This window comes from Castor canadensis, chromosome 1, assembly GCF_047511655.1.
Source record: "Castor canadensis chromosome 1, mCasCan1.hap1v2, whole genome shotgun sequence".
NCBI lineage: Eukaryota > Metazoa > Chordata > Mammalia > Rodentia > Castoridae > Castor > Castor canadensis.
In genome coordinates this window covers 1851444-1871932 of record NC_133386.1, presented here as the reverse complement: position 1 = coordinate 1871932, position 20489 = coordinate 1851444, and the positions used below count along the sequence as shown (strand labels likewise).

At 42.3% G+C, this 20489-nt stretch overlaps 1 protein-coding gene across 19 annotated transcripts in view; it reads left to right on the top strand.

The window, feature by feature from the left end:
- Afdn (afadin, adherens junction formation factor) overlaps positions 1 to 20489 on the top strand; it is a 120157-nt gene that overhangs the window by 54872 nt on the left and 44796 nt on the right. For 13 of the 19 annotated variants that reach the window (XM_074070180.1, XM_074070164.1, XM_074070158.1 and 10 more), the window contains 11 exons: positions 553 to 647; positions 1519 to 1781; positions 4961 to 5030; positions 10071 to 10189; positions 13343 to 13404; positions 13511 to 13716; positions 15676 to 15696; positions 16433 to 16578; positions 16962 to 17056; positions 17505 to 17770; positions 19583 to 19726. In XM_074070180.1, the coding sequence (XP_073926281.1) occupies positions 553 to 647; positions 1519 to 1781; positions 4961 to 5030; positions 10071 to 10189; positions 13343 to 13404; positions 13511 to 13716; positions 15676 to 15696; positions 16433 to 16578; positions 16962 to 17056; positions 17505 to 17770; positions 19583 to 19726 (1487 nt within the window). The remainder of the gene's footprint in view (positions 1 to 552; positions 648 to 1518; positions 1782 to 4960; positions 5031 to 10070; positions 10190 to 13342; positions 13405 to 13510; positions 13717 to 15675; positions 15697 to 16432; positions 16579 to 16961; positions 17057 to 17504; positions 17771 to 19582; positions 19727 to 20489) is intronic. The other 6 variants (XM_074070220.1, XM_074070185.1, XM_074070275.1 and 3 more) reach the window with 1 other exon arrangement.

The following is a 20489-nucleotide window of genomic DNA, read 5'->3' as shown; positions in this document are numbered from 1 at the left end:
CTTCTGGAGGGATCAACTACTTTTTTAGCATTGTTCATCAGCGATGGACATCGGAGTCACATGGGGTGGTGGTTCAGAAGACACATAGCTGATCTCACCCTTAGGACTGTGGTCCAGGAGGAGTGGGCAAATTGTGAGAACTGTACACTCAAAAACTTGCATGGGGGTGGGGAGGTTGTGTAGCATGCTCGCCCTGTGAAGGCTCTGGGCTGGGTAAAGGCCCACGTCTTTGTCTACATTTGTGTTACCAGTCTGACTGCTTCTCAGTCACTAAAAAAAATTCAGGGCAGTGTAGTAGGAAAATTTCATCTTCTGTAATAAGAAAATGTTGGAATTAATGAGTCCTAGCACTGTATAGTAAACAGAAGCTGCTGTGCTCGCTTCTTTGAAGTGTCTCCGTCCACCTTGTTAAATTGTTTGATGGAAGTTGGAGACATCCTTGAAAGAAATCCTGAGAAGTGAGAACTGTAGTACCTGAGTTAACTTTGTTTCAAATAACCTGACAAGAACATTCCACTTTACAAACAGAGTTCTCTTCTTCCCTTCTCACAGATGGTTCTGACTCCAGAGACAAGCCAAAACTTTACCGCCTTCAGTTAAGTGTGACTGAAGTTGGGACAGAAAAGTTCGATGACAACTCCATCCAGGTGTGCGGCCATGCAGTAGCCTAAGTCCCCTGCCATAGTTCCCACCCATCAGTGGGTAACAAGCACACATAGGGAGCCTGCCACATGGAGCAAACAACAGTGCCAGATCACACTGAGCTAGAAGGCGCCTTGGTGTGGAAAGAGCAGGGTGCCAACATTGTGTTCAGACTCCACTACAGAAATGTGGACTGATGGTGACATTCCACCAGGAGTGGAGGTAACAGCTTACAGGATGAAAGAGAGCATGCGGAAGTTCCTACCACTGGGTCCTACCACATAGCAACCTCCAGTCAGCATTAGCTGAACTTTGTTCTCAAATCCTTAAAACGGAACCTAAGGTCTGTGAGCCAGTGAGGTCAGGACTTGTCACTTTGAACTTAGCCAAATCACCCTTGCTCTTCCTGTTTATCAGTTGTAAAACAGTAGGGTTTTCAATTCTACCATTTACTCATTTTTCTAGCATGGCAGTAAAGTAGATAAGTGGGGATTTTTGATTGTAGTCATTTATCCATCCAGTCAATGAAATGTTTAAGATAATCACACTGGTTGATTGTGGGATTTTTTTTTTTCTTTGGTGGCGCTGTGGTTGGAACTAGGGCCTCGCACATTATAGGCAAGCAACATACCACTGAGCTACAACCCCAGTCCTAATCATATATACCCTTTAACACAATTATAATTTGCCTTAATTCAAGTTACTGGTTGCTAAAATGTGTATTTTGACAGTATTTTATACTGTTAGGAAATCCATTTAGGAAAGTACCAAAAATCTGGAGCTTATTAGATGATGTTTAGCACATATCACCTGCAATTTTTAACTTATGTTTTTAAAATACTGTGCACTTCACAATGGGGTGTCTTCTGTTTTCAGTTGTTTGGCCCGGGAATTCAGCCCCATCACTGTGACCTCACTAACATGGACGGAGTGGTCACTGTGACTCCGAGAAGTATGGACGCGGAGACGTGTGTGGATGGCCAGCGCATCTCTGAGACCACCATGCTGCAGAGCGGCATGAAGGTACAGTTCGGATCGTCACACGTGTTTAAGTTCGTGGACCCCAGCCAGGACCATGCCCTCGCCAAAAGATCTGTGGACGGAGGCCTGATGGTCAAGGGCCAAAGACACAAGTCTGGGTGAGTGTGATACATCAGCCTAAGAATTTCAGAGCATTTTGACTATACTTAAAACAATCTGAAGTACTTGTCAGTGACTCAGCCTTTTATTTTTAGTTTTTAAAAAATTGAAGCGAGGTTTGTGACTTTGTATTTTATTCTTGTTAATTTGGATAGGTTTTGGAACAAAAACAGGTCCTGACTTCATCTTGAAATTGGAAGTTCTGACCAGGTTCTCAATTGTTTACATTGAAGAATTTGTTTTAACTGGTACACCAAAACCATACCTTTATCTTGTGAAAACTCATGATAATTTCAGCTGTGCCATGGTTGCTTGTACCCGTAATCCTAACTACTTAGGGGATGGAGATTGGGAGGAGTGTGGTTCGTAGCCAAACCACACAGAAAGTTCATGAGACACCATCTCAACAGGAAAAGTGGGGTGTGGTGGCAATGCTCCTGTCATCCCAGCTATTTGGGAGGATCCTAGTCTAGGCCAGCTGAGGCAGAAATGTGACACCCTAATCAGAAAAATGCCTAAAGCAAAAAGGGCTGGGGGTGTGGCTCAAGTGATAGAGCGCCTGCCTGACAAGCAGGAAGCCATGACTTCAAACCCCAGTACTGCCCCCCCCAAAAAGAAAAAAAAAAGATATTCTTTGTAATTATCCTATGTAACTAATAAGACTTCTAAATTTTTTATTGAAATTCCTCCCGCCCCAACCAAAACCACACAGAGCTGCTTTCAGAATTCAGAGTATTTTGGCGCCACCTAGTGCTTTTCTGAGGTCTTGCGATGTGTCCTATTACTAGGAAACTTTTTTGGTACCGAGTATGGCTCCCCTTTTGGTAATGACAATCTTTTAAGTTGTCGTCTGTTTAGCCATTTCATCATCTGTTCTGTAAGTTGATAAGAGTGCTGCCCATCAATACAGAGCTACAGGAGCTTTTCTCTTAGGCTGTTTAAAACAGCCTTAAACATCCTCAGAGGCATGAACTTCTGCCCAGAGAGCACAAATGTCAAGCTGCATGTTGTGGGTTCTCTGTTCTGCCTTTCCCGTTATTTCTTCACCCATGCAGAGCATCACTTTGGGCCAGGCGTCACTGTGCAGAGTCACTGTCAGATATGTTCATCAGTCATCAGTCAGAGGGATATTTACAAGTCCATGGGCTGTGTAGGATCTGTTTCTGGTTTCTCATCTTGAGCTGCAGCTTTCAGCAAATGGCCGAATCTTTTACTTCCCCCCAAAATACTCCTGTCTACTTCCTGCGAAAGCCATGTCTTTCCAACTCTTTCATCTTTAAACTGAATGTGTCTAGGTAAAAAACCATGTGCTCCTAAAGGGAGATTTCTTGAGTCTTGCTGGTGGTTTACCAGCAGGTAGCAAAGTTTGAGAGATTGATGGTCAGTTTGGGGATTGTAGGGACTTGTGGTGCTGCAGCAACTCATCATCTGTGCATCTAGAATACATCCATCTAGCACACGTCCTGCGTCACTGTGTTCTGAGTGCTGAGATGAGAGACATAGGCTCCTACAGCTGGGGCCAAGGTTTGAGAGTATAAAAGTCATGCATGAAGTCACTTTGGGCTTGTTCACATATCCAAAATGTATAAATGGGTGTGTGTTAAAACGTAAAAAAGAAGTAATTTGGGGGAAAATATTGAGCTTTGCGTGGCATTGTAAACTTATTACACAGTGTTAATTATAAAAAGAATCAGGGAGGCTTTGGTTGGTTTCACGTGTGGTGCCTAAGAGGAAGTTAGGGATGGTGACGTGTATCTGTAGGTATGATAGGTGGCCAAGGAGGTGAGCAGTCCCATTCTTTATGTCCACTTTTAGAGAGCCCGTAGCTGAACTGAATCTCATTTAAGCTGATAGGAGCCAGCAGAGCACTTCCCATGCTTTTGTGAATATCTGGGTAATGCATGTTAAGTATTTAATTTAAAAAACTTGGTGATGTATTGCAGAAAGTTGAGTGCAGCAAGTTGATTATTTAGCCTTTAGTAAAAGCTGTATTACTAATTTTCTTTCAAACATTACTATTCAAGCATAGTATTACTTTGCATTACAAAATATTGTCTTCTTAATGATGAGATAGAGAAATTTATACCTCCTTTTCTAGTTTGAAAAAAATGCTTGAACTTCTACCATGGTGGGTAAAATTAGACCATGTATTTTTCAAATATTAGAACAAAGGAAGTTTCATTCTTTTTGATTACCTTGGATAGCAATCTAGGCATTTAACCTTTGCTTTATCCTTGTTGGTTTTCAGGTGGTTTTAGGCTTTTTCACCTCTTTGATTGGGACAGGAGAGTTAGAGTTACCTTTCATTTTTGCCAAAGAATGTAGCTTGCTTCAGCACTTCCACTCTTCAAAATGAGATTTTCTTTGTATCCTGAGTTAATTTTTCAAATTGTTGTGCTTAGAAGTTTTGCTGTTTTGAGATAACTAAAAAATTCTTTAAACTAGGATAGCTCTTAATTTGATTACTAGTATTAAAAGTTTCCCTTTTCTTTATTATAGCTTAAATAGTTATGACCGTGTACTTAGAGAAATGTCAGGTGACTCTCAAATAGAAGGGTGGTTCCTCATCGTGTATGTCTGCCTTTGTGTATCCGTAGGTAGGTCATGGGCGTTTTGGTTTTCTAGACTTTGTTTATATGCCATTTGCAGCCTGAATAGTCTTATATAAAGAAATACGCTGCTTGTTTCTTAACATTCATTCAGTTTCTCATTATTAAAGTATTTTTATGATCCTTAACGTCAGTTGCTGTGGCTCACAGCTGGAATCTCAACTGCACAGGAAGTGGTAGAAGATAGGGGTATTGCAGCTTTAGGCAAAAAAAAAAAAAAAAAAAGCGTGAGACCCCACCTGAAAAATAACTAAAGCAAAAAGGGCTGGGGATGTATCTCAAGTGGTAGAGTGCTTGCCTAGCAAGAGTTCAAATCCTGGTGTTTCCAAAAAAAAAAAATGGTGCAATTATGTGTGTGTGCATCCTGAGAGTGTTCATTATATACCAATAAGGAAAGCTCATAAATTATAGTTTCTTTGTTTTATTAAGTCCATGTGCTGAAAATTAAACTATTTATTCATGATCTTTGAACATTGGATATTTGGCCAACTATTCCTGCTGTATATCAAAAGGACACTCTCCCCTGTAGTTGAAAGTTAATTCTATGTGTTTCTTTTTCATCCCAACAGAACTGTTCAGGAGACGACCTTTGATTTGGGAGGTGATATTCACAGTGGGACAGCACTGCCGTCCAGCAGGGTAGGTGGCTGTGTTTCTATGACCTGATCAGACTGTGTTTGACGTTAGGGGCACCCTGGAAGGATACACTGTGAAATGCTCTTGAGGCCCTTTGTGAAGACACTTTACAGCTGCCTTTCACTGTGGGGTATGCTGCTTTGCTAGGGACACATGAGCGTAAGGTAGCAGGTGGCTTCTGTTGCACGAAGCCAGGGTGCTTTCTCTTCCATGTGGAGTGAGTGTTTCCTGCTATGTCTGTGTATGATCAGGCCTTCTGTGGTCAGATTGTCCGGAAGGTAACGCAGCCCTGCTTTTGTCAGCCACTTGGCTGAGTACTAGATTCCACCTGTCACTTGCTCTCTCAGATACTGCCCTTCCACAGACACCCTGTAGTTCCTGCTCTGTAGTTCTTGTGTAATCAGGTAATATCTCTCATCATTTTGGTGACCTATTCCTGGATAAGGAACCACTCCAAAACTTGGTGATCTAAAACAACAGTCACTTACATGATAGTAGTAGTGCGATCTAGCATGAGCTCACTGGAGCACTTGGCTTGCTGGTCCTACTGGTGGCCATTTGTGTGGCTGCATTCAGCTAGCAGGTGGGTTGGTGGCCAGGCTCTCTACCTGTGTATCATTTCAGGCTCTCTTCAAGGCCTCAGCCCAAGAGTCTGAGTTACGTGGCTCCTCACCAGAACCATGAGCTCTCAGTTCTTCTTAAGGGTAAGGCCCAGGACTGGCATAGTTTTAGTTCCCCTGCCTTCCATTGCTGAGAGCTCAGGCTCTCCACATCTAAGGGGAAGAGGGCCTTACAAAATGTGGCTTGTTGTAGGTCCCAATGCGGTGATGTTCTTGATCAGGCTCATCAGCATCAGAACCTGTTATGGGATTTCCTGGTTTTCAGAACCCTTACTGTATCCTCCAGCTCTGACCCCACTTTGTTGCTCCTACATATAGTACAGTTTCTTGAAAAAAATCATGTGAGGTGTCTGTCTCTGCTTCTTAACTCCATATCCTTTCATTGGCTCTCTCCCTTCTTAGGCATTGAGCCTGTCTCCTGAGTTGCATATCTCTGTCCTTGTCATAGCAGTGTGGAGTGCTCTTCTGATTCTTCTCCCGCTGCATGGTTGGCCCTCCTCGGACTGATTGTTGGTACCTCTTCCTTATATGCTTGACTCGTCTGACATTCATTATCCCCTGCTCTGTGCCTTTGGCTCTGGTCCTTCTAGACTTAAATCCCCAGGCACTTGCTCTAGGTTTTCTTTCTCAAATTTGCCTCTTTCCTTGGTCCTTCTCCGTCTTAGGAAATGATATCACCAGCCACAGCATTGCCCCAACAGAAACCTGTCCCAAGTTGCTCTGCCTTCCTTTCCTTCTCTTACCCTCACATGAGGACCTAAGTCTATTTCTCTGCCTCTGAAGCATCCACATGTGTCTTCTTGCTGGCTTAGCTGTAGTCTTCATGGAGGGGTAAAGTGCAGCCTCCTGCTCAGCACTCCCTTGGGCTCTCCCACCAGTGCCCACCCATCATCACTTAAGCATGGATGGCTCTGTTAGTACTTTGCTTTTAAAGCCCCTCATAGGCTCCCGACCCAGACATGGCAGTCTCACCCCAGCTGTTCCTCTGGCCTGACCAGCCTTGTGTGGGGATGTCTCAAGCAGCTCACAGCTTTGCGTCATTGCATGCACTCATCTCTCCCATCTGAAGGTGCTCTTGCCCTGATGTACTTGCTCTTGCCCTTTGTTTTCACATGACTGTCCCGTTTCTCCTGAAGAAGCCCCCCCCCCCCCTTCTCCTGCAGCATCCAATCACTCACCCACTCCAAGTGAGGTCTTGGTGTAGCCAGTGTCACCACCTGGAGCCTGTCCTGCCTGCTGATTGACTGGAATGTGAACTGTAGACACAGGGATGGTGCTTCACAGCCTTTTGCTGTGCCTCTGCTGTCTCAGAAAGCACCCACACATAGCGTCTTGGCAAATATCTTCATGCACAGTGAATAAGTACTCCAAGAGCAAAGTTGAACTGCCTCTCACAAAAATGTACAGTCAACGTAGAAGGCTTGGCAGATGGAAAAACGTAAAATGGAAGTGATTGGCACATGGTTTATAGTTGACCTTTTTGACATCTGGACCCTTCCTGTGCATGGTGGGGAAGGCTCTCTACTAGAGTTTGCCATAGTTGGGTAGATCTCACTCTGTCCATACACCTTTCTGCACTGCTTCCTTCAGCTGTTGTTTTAAGAGCTTTTTCTTATGTTGATCAAAGTCATTTAAAAGCAAACTATTTTGGAACATACAAGCACACAGACATTCCTTACTCTGTGTACTCCTTGCTTTATTACTAGCCATTTCTAACAGGTTTAACTTGCAGTCTGCTGTCCATTGACCAAGCAGCTCTATTTCTAGGAATGTGTCTTCTGGCAGCATTTGGTTTGTATGAATATATATATTTACAAGCGGAACTGTCACAGCGCTTTGTACTCACGGACGTTGTAAACCTTGGCTTAATGTGCTGTCATGAATGGACAACGTGTGCGTTCATTGCCCTTCTGTAATGTAAAAGTAGGTAGTGTAAGATGTTTACCACACGTGGAAGAGTATTTTAGTTTGTTAATTTGTTTTCTGAGATAGCATCTCACTATGTAGCCCAGGCTGGCCTCAAACTTGCTGTCCTCCTGCTGCCTCAGTGTCCTGAGTGCTAGGATTACAGGTATGTATGATCCCACCTGACTTGAAAAACACTATTTTTACAAAGTGGATTGTATAATTCCATTATGGAAAAACTGAAAATTATGTTCCGCTTGCTCAAGTGTTAGTCTCTAGGTGGTAAGATAAGGGTTTTACTTAGTTCTTTCTAAGTTCTCCTGTAGGCTCAGTTCCTACAGGAGACATGTCTTACGTGAAATTTTTGCTGCAAAGAACTTTGTTGCATATAAATGTTTCTTAACATTTTTATTAGCATATATTAGTTGTACAGGGGGCTTTCGTTGTGACATTTACATGTGTGCTTACAGTGTATCTTAATTAGATTTACCCCTCCATTTTTCTCTCTCATACCCTCCCTTTTTAGAGCAATTGCAACAGGTTTCATTGTTCTGTTTTCATACATGAATAAAAAGTATGTCATCCATATTCACCCTTCTTCGTTTTCTTGATTTACTTTACCCCCTCCCACTAATACCCACCCCTGGACAGGACCTGTTTTACTTTCCTGTCCTTCAGTTTTTAAAGTGGATGTTGACTGTTAAATGGGGTTTTGCCTTGATACTCACATGTCCGTATGCTGTCCTTGAAATAAGGGGCCCCTCACCCTCTACCGCTCCTCCTCCATGTCTCTGCTCCCTGTCATTCAATAGCTTTAAGTGTGTTGCTTTGTAATGTCTTCATGCCTAGATATCGTTCATGTCCAGTATTAAACCTTCTCTTCATTCTTTTCCTCTTCTGCCTCCCCCTGGTCTCCTGACAGACCCACTACCACAGTCATGTTCCTCTTTCTATGCATGTGTGTATGTCAGGTGATGCGCATTTATGTATACATTTGTCTTTGAGGTGTAGCTTCCACGTGAGAGGGAGAACATGCGACCTTTGTCTTCCTGAGCCTGGCTTACTTTGCTTAACATGATGACCTCCAGTTCCATCCATTTGCATGCAAATCACATCATTTCACCACGTTATACATAATTTTTTCATGGCTGAATGTATATACTCCATTGTATATAAATACCATATTATCTTAATCCATTCACCAGTGTGGGGCATCTGGGCTGTGTCCAAATCTTGGCTATTATGAACAGCACTGCAAATAAACATGGATGTGTAAGTGGCTCTGTCATATCCTGGCTCACATTTCTTCAGATACATGCCTAGGAGTAGTATTGCTGGATTGAATGGGAGTTCTAGTTTTAGTTTTTTGAGGAATCTCCATACTGCTTTAGTTACTGGTTGTGCTAATTTACATTCCCACCCACAATGGATAAGGGTTCCTTTTTCTGAACATCCTTGCCAGCGTTTAGTGGTGTTTGTGTCATTGACAATCGCCATTTTGACCAGAGGGAAGTAAAATCTCAGTGTCATTTGATTTGCATTTCCATTATGGCCAGGGATCTTCAGCATTTCTTTATGTATTGATTGGCCATTTTGAGAACCCTCTTTTCGGTTTATTTGCCCCTTTATTCATTGAGTTGTTGATTCTTAGCGGGGTTAGTTTTTTGAGCTCCCTGTATATTCAGGTTATTAATCCCTTGTCAGATGTATAGCTGGCAAAGATTTTTCCCATTCTGTGGGCTGTCTCTGCAGTCTAATGACTGTCTCCTTTGTGGTACAGAAGCTGTTTAGTTTGACGCAGTCCCATTTGTCATCCTGTTCTCTTAATAGCTGATCTGTTGGAGTTCTGTTCAGGAAGCTATTACCTATGTTTCTGTGTCCCATTGTTTCCCGTTCTTTCCCAGAGCAGTTTCACAGTTGCAGATCTTGCATTGAGGTCTTTGATTCACCGCATAGAATTTTCAAATGCTTTGGTTTTCTTAATGTAAATGACACGTCCTTATTGACTTTACAGATGGTTGGGAGGATGTATTGTTTAGAAGTACTTAAAATACTATATTGGGCAACTAGATACGTGTTTTTTCTTTATGCAGTAAATGAATTTCTGTACCATATTCATTAGATACTGAGCTATAATGAGTAAAACTTCTAAATCTATTCTGAAGACTGATAAAAAGACCCTAACTGTTCATACTGTACAGTTATCCTCCTGTCAGCTCTTATCCTGACTTTAAGAGAACTTTATTCTATTTGAAAAATCATTGTGTGTATACCACTTTTGCTGGTAACTCCAATTTCTAGCTCTTGGAACGTCAAAGTGGCTGCATATTTCATATTCTTTCAGTGCCATGTGCTTTTGGGCCCACCACTGTGGACCTTGCATTTCTGCATTGCTCTCTGATCTGTGCCCTTGCCTTCCCTGCATGGCAGCCCTGCATCAGGTGTCTGCCTGTAGTGTCAGGTATAAAGCTTGAATGGTCTGTGTGGCGTTCTAACGCATATGCTTCCTCTGGCACAGAGTACCACTAGACTGGACAGCGACAGGGTGTCCTCTGCCTCCAGCACGGCTGAGCGAGGGATGGTAAAGCCAATGATCCGTGTGGATCAGCAGCAGGACTACCGCAGACAAGAAAGCAGGTAGGAGTGCTGTGCTTGAATGGTGGGAGGAGGACGGAGGCGTTCCTCGAGAGGCCTGAGACCATGTCACCAAGCATTGTAGAGCGCTCACGGTATTGCTTAGAGTACTTCCGTCCCATACTGTGGAGTTGAAGAAGCAGTTGGCTGCTCTGTAACAACATATGGAGAAAGGGAGTTTTTATAAGATTTTAATATTGATCATTTCTATAATTAGAGAAAACTAGTCATTTCACCTATTTCTAGAAGAAATTAAAATACATGAACAACTTTGAAGCAGAGTTGTAAAGCATATTGGAGGGTCACGCCTCATTCTGGTGTGCTCCTCCCTGTAGAGGAGTTATTATGTGCCACCTTAAAAAATCAGAATTTGTTGTCCTGTGACATCTAAAATTACTTCAGTGTTGAGACGTAATGTCGGCACCTTTAGTGTGTCGTCTTTCAGTAACAGGTGATGAGGTCCAGCTGCTGACTGGTGACTCTGCAGCACCACCTACTGCTGAGTACCTGTGCTGTGGAGCCCCAGAACTTAGAAACGGAAGGAAATGGGGAACTGGGAGCATTCACCTGTCAGCACTCTTTAGCCATGGGCCTGTAATCCTAGCTACTTGGGAGGCTGAGGTCAGGAGAATAGTGGTTCCAGGCCAGCCCAGGAAAATATTTTGTGAGAACTCAGAGTTTTGAAGAAGCTATTCTGTTAGAGGTGCAGTAAGTGAGGCTGTTGGACAGGTGACTTGTCTGGGGCTGTCAGTTCCCTCACAGGACATGAAAAGACAGCCATTAATTCCTGTCTTCCAGGAGAGGGCACTGTGTAGTGTGAGACTTTAACAGTCTCCACAGTAATGAAGTATGTGGTTCATGGGGAATGCTGGGTTTTTATTTTTACTGTGGATTTTTTGGCTGTTCTGAAAGGTTTTGTTGGCTTTGTGGTTCAAGTGGTAGGGCACCTGCCTGTCAAGCATGAGGGACTGGGTTCAAATCCTTGTATCACACACGCACACACACACAAATCTGTAAGAACATGTTTTAATTAAATTGTTTTCAAGGTAAGGTTCTTTGTGAACTGTTAAACATGTTACTTTTGTAAACATGTTTGTTTAAGACAAAATGAGACCTGCTAAACCTTTCTTCCCATTCCTACCTCATTTTCACATATACAAGGTTGGATTCAGCAGTACTTAATTTAATTGATGTAGTCATAAAATCCGAGTTACATTAATAAATGTATTTGAAATGTTAATTTTAGTCAAAAGAAAAGTCCTTTTGAATGATAGGAGTGACTTTCAATTGTCATTGACATTTTTCTTTTTTCTGATCACAGTTTAATCTCCTTCCTTCATGTTAAAACAATGTCAGTTCTTTATCCAGCTTCATTTTATGGGATATTACACCGAAAATAGCTACTGTGTGCAATTTTAGGTGTTTGTAAATAGCAGTATAACATATTGAAATAATTAAGCATTGAAATTATGTTCTGTTTGTAAGATCATATTTGTTTTGTACATTACTGAGTTAAATAGCATCAGTAATCACAGACTGGAACATAACTAGAGAACACAGTTCGATGAAAAGAGACTTGGGTTACTGATGCAGCTGTTTGTGCTCACTCACATTGCACTGCTTTCTTCACACTCATCTTTCAGTATTTGAGAGGATCAGGATGAGGATGGAGAACGCAGGTGCTGTTAGAAAAGAATTATTTTATTCAGCTAGTAGAAATGGACCTTGAGAATCATGTTCTCACTTCTTAAGAAAGTCTTGCATTTCTCATGTTCACTTGCTCGCCGAGAGGACTGGCTGCTTGGGGCAGCCTATTACCTCCTACCGTGGTTCCTTGTGAAGGGTCCTGCTGACAGCGAGCAGCGCTGCCTCAGGTCCAGCTGTGCTGTGCTCTCTTACACAATCAGATGTGTAAGAGATACTTGACAGTATCGCAGTTTGAATTCAAAACCTCACACTTGCTAGGCAGGCACTCTACCACTTTAGCCATACCCTGCCCTTTTCGCTTTGGTTATTTTTGAGATAGGGTCTCTGGTTTTGACCTGGACTGCAGTCCTTCTACTTAGCTTCCTGCTTAGGTAGGATCACAGGTGCACTGCTGTACCCAGCTTTTTGGTGGTGGTTGTTGAGGTGAGGTCTTCCTAACTTTTTTCCCCTGGGCTGGCCTTAAACGGTGATCCTCCTGATCTCTGCCTCTCAATTAGCTGGGACTGTAGACACGAGCCACTGTGCTTCGCCACTAAAATGTTTTTTGACCATGGTCACAATGCAAGATCATTTTTAACCTGGTGGACACATGTGTGCACACGTGTACTTCGTAAGTGGGAAAGGAGTTTCACAAAACATTGCTCACCCTACAGTTTGGGTGCTGAGCCACTGTTTGGAAAGTTCGGTCATAGAAATAGAAATGTCCCTAACCTTTGAATTAATTTGATCCCCAGACCTAAAAATATAAAAACATTAGCACAATGCTAGTTCTTAAAATGTTTCAATTTATAGTTTCTATTTAGATTTTTGACAGTTCCTTATTTGTGTAGTGTCAGGCTAAGCAATGAAGAGTATTTGGAATTGATGTGAGTGACCTTAAGAAAAACTGAGTGTGTCAATGTTTGTTTTACAGGCATGCATCGCTGTAAACATTGGAAAAGGACAATACTGAGTGACTAAAAGGCACTAACTAAAGGGTTATCTTGTGTAGCCCTGTGTCAGTAGAGAAGGAAGAATGGGCCCAGCTCCTAGGAATGCTTTCTTACTTGTGTAAAGACTTGGGTTCTCGTTTACAGTGTTTAGCTTCTCTGGTGTCTCTCAGCAGTGTCTTTGTCACTGTTACCGGAGCCGTAGCTTCGCAGGTGCAGGACAGCCTTATCCCAGTCATAGGCACGAAGTGCTCATTAATAATCCAGAATCTTGTTAGATCTGCTCTCATGATGGAAGTCTAGACTTCCAGGACCAACCTTTTGCGAGGAGCTGCGATAAGATGGCGCCCCATCCACCCCGTCTAAATGTTCAGATGAGGCAAGGGGTTGTGCTCTTTATTATTTTACATTAGAAAGCCATGTGCAGACAAAAAATAGTTGCAGAGATCTTCAGAGGACGTCAGCGATCCTCTTAACCTGCTTCACTTTGTTCTAAATGCTGTCACCTTCCTTCCTTTAGAACCCAGGAGACTGCTGGGCCTGAGCTGATCCTGCCTGCAAGCATTGAATTCAGGGAAAGTTGTGAGTCATTTCAGATTGCAGTGTTAGTGAATTATTTCTTGTTGCATTTTTCACCATATGATGTTCATGTTTTTCTGTTCTTTCTTCTTCTGAAATCTTTTTACAGCTGAAGACTCATTTTTATCTGCCATCATAAATTATACCAATAGCTCCACAGTGCATTTTAAGCTGTCCCCTACCTATGCGCTGTACATGGCGTGTCGGTACGTATTGTCTAGCCAGCACAGACCCGACATCAGCCCCACGGAGCGCACGCACAAGGTCATTGCTGTGGTCAACAAGATGGTGAGCATGATGGAAGGGGTCATCCAGGTAAGCTCCAGCCCGACAGCCTCTGGCTAAACTTTCACTCCCTCCTGACATGGATTTCAAAAACAGAAGTCACACGAGGAGCATAGGAAAATGTACAGCTATGGAAAGCTGAAAGGAAATAAAAACTTTTATTTCCTATTTCTTTCCTGTAAACTGGAGAATAAACAAAGATAAACTGTGTGTTAGCTTAATAACAGTGAGGCAGGCCCTTAAAATTGCAGTAGAAGACATGAAAGTATAGAAAATTGCTTAGCATTTTCCTTAAATCTATTGGAACAAAACTGACATGGTGTGAACAATTCTGTAGCACTCAGTGCATCACAAGTTTGTGTAGCCTCCACCTCCAAGACCTCTCCATTGCTCCAGAGTACGACCCCTCCCACCTCGTCCCTCGCCTCCACTCTACTAGACGCTTTATGTTACAGATGGCCTGCCCTTCCCGAGTGCACGCCATAGGGTCTGGTTGGAATTGTCTGATTTTTTGACAGCATGTATATGTAGGAGTGACGGGCATCATCATACATTTCTCACTTAAGACACAGTTCTTTCATAGACCTTACTTGAAAATCTCAGGAAGTAAGGTTATTGTGTTGGTAGAATAGTTTGGTTCCTTTCAGGACTCTGCTGACCTACCACTGATAAAATTGGTATAGCTATTTCATATGTACCGATAATTTGACAGTTCAGTCTTTAAAGTCCTTGAAAGTAAAATTAAAAGGCATCTTCCCAACTGAGTTATAGCTGCTGTTCCTCAGCCATGAACCCTAGCAGTGCAGTGTGAAGAGCCACAGTTCTCTGTTTGGTTGGGTTGTCTCCTCACAGGACGATTTGAGGGAACTCAGGTGTTGTTTGCATTCCCTCCGAGTTTTTGTTGTTTTGTTTGTTTATTGGTTTATGATTTTTTGAGGCAGAATCTCACTAAATAGCCCAGGCCAGTCCTGAAGCTGTTCTGTAGTCCAGGCTGGCCTTTAACTCAAGACCCTAGTACATCAGCCTCCTCAGCGCTGGGATTACAGGTGGCACCACCATGCCTGGCTCCTCAGAATTGTTTTAAACAGCCCAAATCTCCCCCAAAAATGTTTCTTTCATACTTGACTGATTTGCACAGTATGAGCTTGGTGGAGCTATGATTTGTTTACTTACCGTAAGAAATAGGTAAAAAGGAAGGTCACCTCGTTTGGATAGCTTGCTACTCTAGTGTCATCACTATAAACAAGCATGAGTTTCCTTTTCAGTTGTCATTTAGAGCCATTGTCTGTCTCCATCATCTGTGGATCTGTAAAGCCCATCTTAGACTGTCACGCTCCTGCCATAGGCTGTCTTGAGAGCTTGTCCTTGCTGATGTCTGCCAGTCAGGGCAGTCACCACTCCCAAGACAAGTCTTCTAAAGACAGGTCAGATAGGGGTCAATATGCAAGTAGAGGAATTTTAAAGTAGCGGAAAAGAATTATGGAAATGAATAATTTAATTTTACTTTCAAAAAACAAATATTTTCTTTAGTAGAGGCATAATTAAGTTCTTTATGCATTTTACTTTGTTTCTACTGGTCTTTCCTGTCTCTTTTATTCTTATAATTAATTCAAGGGGATGGACTCTCATGTACCTTTTAAGTAGTGAGCACAAAGTATGATTTTAAAAAAGTTTAAATGTCCTTCCTTTGCAAATCTTTTAAAGAAATCAGTGTGTGTTTGTGTTTTACTGTGACATCATTTTTATAGATAAGCTATAGATCACTTATTGTGCCCAGTATTAAGAACACAAGAGTAGTCTTTTATGCCATGTAGTTGCGAGATGCTTCAGAGCCATGAATGAAAATGTCACTTGGGAGTAACATAACTAAATGTTGTACCTTCATGTTGTGCATTCATATTAGTGTTTTGATTTTTGTAATCTATCACGATTGTTTACGAGTCTCTTTCTCTCGTTCTGCTTGATTTCCCCTCGTCTGTTTTTCTCCAGGAAGTAGACCAGGTTGATCAGGTAGGACATACTGCTGGGAGCTAATCCTAGCTGTGTTGGCTTAGCTGAGTTTCTCATGCTGCTTCCGTGTCCAGTATGGTCCTACAGCAACTGGACCGACCAATTCATAACACTCATCCAGCAACTGAAACATGCAGTACTAAACCCTTGACTGTGCAACTTGTATCAGCATTTCATAATTTCTGCTTAATGCACTTCAGTGTGGATATGAAATGACAAAAATTCTGTTTCTTCTCTTTATTTATCCTTGGTTCCTATTCTTTGGATCTCATCTGAGGTTGCCTGGCCTGCACATGTGGTCGGGAGAGGATGTGATGGATCAGTACTTGATACTGAGTTGCATGGCGTTCAAGCCAGTGACGACACGTATCAGGGTGGCTGTGGGTGACCATGGATACATGTGTGTATACTGCACAGATTACCAGATAATGCACAACCTACAATTTGGTGTTGCTATGTAGGATGTCTCCATTTCCCCACTAATTCTATAAACTGTAGCTAATTACGCCTTTCTATCTATGCCCCAAAATTCTAAGAAGTAGTTGCAGTGGTTGTTTGTTTCCCACTGCTTAAAAGGCACCCAAATTCCCTGCAAGTATCTGGTATCTGTGGTGAGTACCTGGGTGAAGATGGGAAGGTACTGGTCTGTCTTTGCAGCTTTTCAGGAGCATTCCTGTCTATCGTTAACTATGTCTGCTTGTCCTGAGTTGCTTATGGAAATGTGTTCTGTCCACAGAAACAAAAGAACATTGCAGGGGCTCTTGCCTTCTGGATGGCAAATGCATCTGAGCTTCTCAACTTCATCAAGCAGGACCGAGACCTTAGTCGGATCACGCTGGATGCTCAGGATATTTTAGCACACTTGGTGCAGATGGCATTTAAGTAAGGAGAGTGGTTGAGAGTGGCATTGTTCCGTGAAGAGCTAAGTTGTGTTTTCCTAATTGAAGTTGCGTATCAAGAAGCATAACCAAAAGGGGTGGACCTGAGAATAGTGCATTCTTTGAGCTATGTTCAAGAATCCTGGGATACAATTTTTATTTTTTTAATGGGAAATATTTCTGAGGGGTCTTTGTTCCCATTTCCTCCATGGGGAACAGGATATGTTTCTCTTATCTGTACTTTATCCTGTATGCTAAAATAAATCCTTGCTAAAAACTTCAAAAAAAGAATCAGAAAATGTTTTTAAGAATATATTGTTTCACGTGGTAACATGTCTGACCATCCAGTGCATCATGCTAAGATTAAAATTGTTTGCGTATCTTCAGATACTTGGTTCACTGTCTTCAATCAGAACTTAATAACTGCATGCCAGCCTTCCTGGATGACCCTGAAGAGAACAGTCTGCAAAGACCAAAAATAGGTGAGGATATTCTTTGTATCTTCTCTTTGTTGACATTTAACCTCGTCTTAAGGATATAGCATATATATAAGGGGTTGTGTTTTTTAAATGTATGAAATGTCTTGTTGATCTCGGCAGTTGTTAAAATAACTTTTAAGTACCGTTGGTTATGTTTACTTCTCATTTTGGATATGTTGTGCTGGTCATACTTCCTAAAAATTTGTGGTACTGGGGTTTGAGTCCGGGGCTTTACGCTCGCTAAGCAGACGCTCCACCACTTGAGCCACTTGCCAGCCCCCTAAAAAGTTTTTTGGGTGGATTTATATTGGGAGCATGTTGATTAATAATTTTATGTAGTTGAAGGCCACATTGCTATTTCACATTTTAAAAAGATTGGTGTTTTGAAGTGATCCAGCAGCAGCTGTTACACCATAACGCCCGTTATCTAAACCTGGTCTCTCCCTGGCAGATGATGTGCTGCACACGCTCACGGGGGCTATGTCCTTGTTACGGCGCTGCAGAGTCAACGCGGCGCTGACCATCCAGCTTTTCTCTCAGCTCTTCCACTTCATCAACATGTGGCTGTTCAACAGACTGGTGACTGACCCCGACTCCGGGCTGTGCTCCCACTACTGGGGGGCCATTGTCCGCCAGCAGCTGGGACATATTGAAGCTTGGGCAGAGAAGCAGGGGCTAGAACTGGCAGCCGATTGTCACCTGAGCAGGATTGTGCAGGTGTGTACACAATTCCTACCTCACTTTGAACTTTTTGGTGAACGTAGCATTTTATGATGAGTGAGGACTTAGATGCAGTAAAACCTCAGCACTCCCTTTTTGGGCTTTTTCCCCCAAGGACAGATAATGAAATGATGCCATGTTAGTGTCTAGGCTGCCGTAGCAAAACACTGCAAGCCAAATGGCTTAGCAGAAGTTCATTGTCGAGTTCATTGTAGAGGCCAGAAGTGGAAGTCAAGGTGTTGGCAAGGCTGGTTCCTTTGAAGGCCTCCCTCCAGCTTCTGGTGGTTTACAGCAGACTTTGGAGCTCCTCAGCCTGTGGAAAGACCTGGATCTGCCCGTCTTCTCCTGGCCTCCCCTGTGTGCTTGTGCAAACTGTCTAGGTGTCCACTTGTATGGAGACAGTCATTCCGGACCTACTGACTTCATTTTAACTAGATTACCTCTGTAAAGACCACATCTAATAATGTCACTTTCTGAGATACTGGGAGTTAGGTCTCCAACATTAGAACTTTGAGGACACAGTTCACCCCATAACAGGAAGGTAACCAGTAGAATATAAATACCCTTGCCTCAGTTCCTTGGAGCTTTCTCACAAGGCCAGATGTCAACTCACACAGGCACGATCCCACTGCTGGCTCCGACAGGGTACTTTATGTTCTGATCAGCAAGGTGTATTTTAGAGAGCCCTGTACTGAAAGACACATACTAATTTAAAATGGACAGTAATTAACTTTGTGTGTGTGTGTGTGTGTGTGAGAGTGTGAGAGTGGGGTTTGAACTTAGAGCTTCATGCTTGCAAAGCAGGCCCTCTACTGCTTGTGCCACACCTCTAGTCCATTTTGCTGTGATTATTTTGGAGTGGGGTCTTGTGAACTATTTGCCCTGGCTGTCCTAGAACCTCAGTCCTCCTGATGTCAGCCTCCCAAGGCAGCTAGGATTATAGGCATAAGTCCTTGGCACCCAGTGATGATAATTAACTGTTAAGAATAAAAGCCAAGTCCTGTCCTAATGTCTCAGCACTGAGAGGACTGTAAATATCAGACTAGGAGCTAGTGTTTGAAGACAAGGAAGTGGGTTATCTGTAGCTTCAAGACCTTGAACAAGTTTTTAAATTAATACAATGAATTTTTTATTCTTATCTTATTATTTTATTATTATTATATTATTGTTTTAATATAATACAATGAATAACTTGGTTCCCAATTTTTTTTTATCTATTTATTTCTTTAGTATGGAGAGGCTGGTCAGCTAGTCATGACTAGCTAGTTATGACTGTATAAATAGTGAACTTACCAAATTCTTTAATCTGAATTGTTATATAAATGTTTAATCTTTCAAAGAGAATTTTTTTAATTACTATAGTTATTTGAATCTAATTATATATATATATTTTAGTAAAATCAAGAGGGCATCTAAAAGTCTTTATAAGACAGTGCTTTTGTTTAATGTACACAGTTAAATGTTAAGAGAACTGTGTTTCTTTATAAACATCCTGTATTTCAAAATTAAATTAGTAAGTTATTATCTCTTTTTTTGTTTGTTTGTTTATGGGACTGGGTTTAAACTCAGGGCTTCATGCTTGCAAAGCAGGTGCTGTACCTCTTGAGCCACACTTCCAGCCATACCACCAGTGCCCAGCTAAGTTATTAGTTTTATAAATGTTGCATAAAGGATTTGGGATCTCTTTTTAGTGCTGGGAATTTGAACCTAGGGCCTCGTATATGCTCTGCTGCTGAGCTACATACCCTTAAAGTATTTTTAAAACACTTCTAAATTATGATATTTCATGTCATTTATTCTTTTAAATAGGCAACTACTTTGCTTACCATGGACAAGTATGCACCTGACGACATTCCAAATATAAACAGCACCTGCTTCAAGTTAAATTCACTGCAACTTCAAGCCTTACTGCAAAATTATCACTGTGCACCTGATGAGCCTTTTATCCCAACAGTAAGTGAATATTACATCAAGATGGGGGCATGTTTACTTGGGAAATTTGGATGAAAAAAAAAGAAAAAACAAAAACTTAGTAACTTCTTTGTTCATAAGTTAGCTGGTTTAAGTTTATCTCATGAAGTGATTTTCCTGGTTATGTCTGAGAGAGTTCAGTACAAGAAGAAACCACATAAGCACTTCAAATAGGAAGGGATTTAATTCATGGAATTGTTTCTTGGGAATTCCTCGGAAGGACCAAAGGGGAGAGGAAGCTGGTAGGTTACCCCTGGACTGTTGAGCTCAATATGCACCACCGGACCACACCAGCAGAGGGCTGGAGCGGTCTGAAGCCGCACGATCCCTCACAGTGCCATGTGTGCACTCTGGCCCGCAGCAGTAGCAGCATGTGAGCCTTTTCTGCACAACTGCCTCCCAAACTTGGTGCAGTGGTGTGTGGTTGGTACAGCTCAAAGTCTTATCCAGAAGACAGCCTGGAGTTTGGGCATTCCTGCCATACCCTGTACTAAGGAGTGGAGGGTGCAAAACCCAGTCCATAATGTCTGCCATCACTGAGTGGTAGGCTGTGGAATATCTACTGTGTACAAACACCTGAGAGAAACATTTTGAAGGAGGAAGGATTTCTTTTGGTTTGAGAGCTTTCAGTCCATGGCCACTTGGCTCCAGGTTTCTGGCCATGGTAGAGCAGAACTGCTCATCTTGGTGGCCTGGAAGTAGAGAGAGATAAGAAGCGGCCAGGGTAAGATCTACTCTTCAAAGA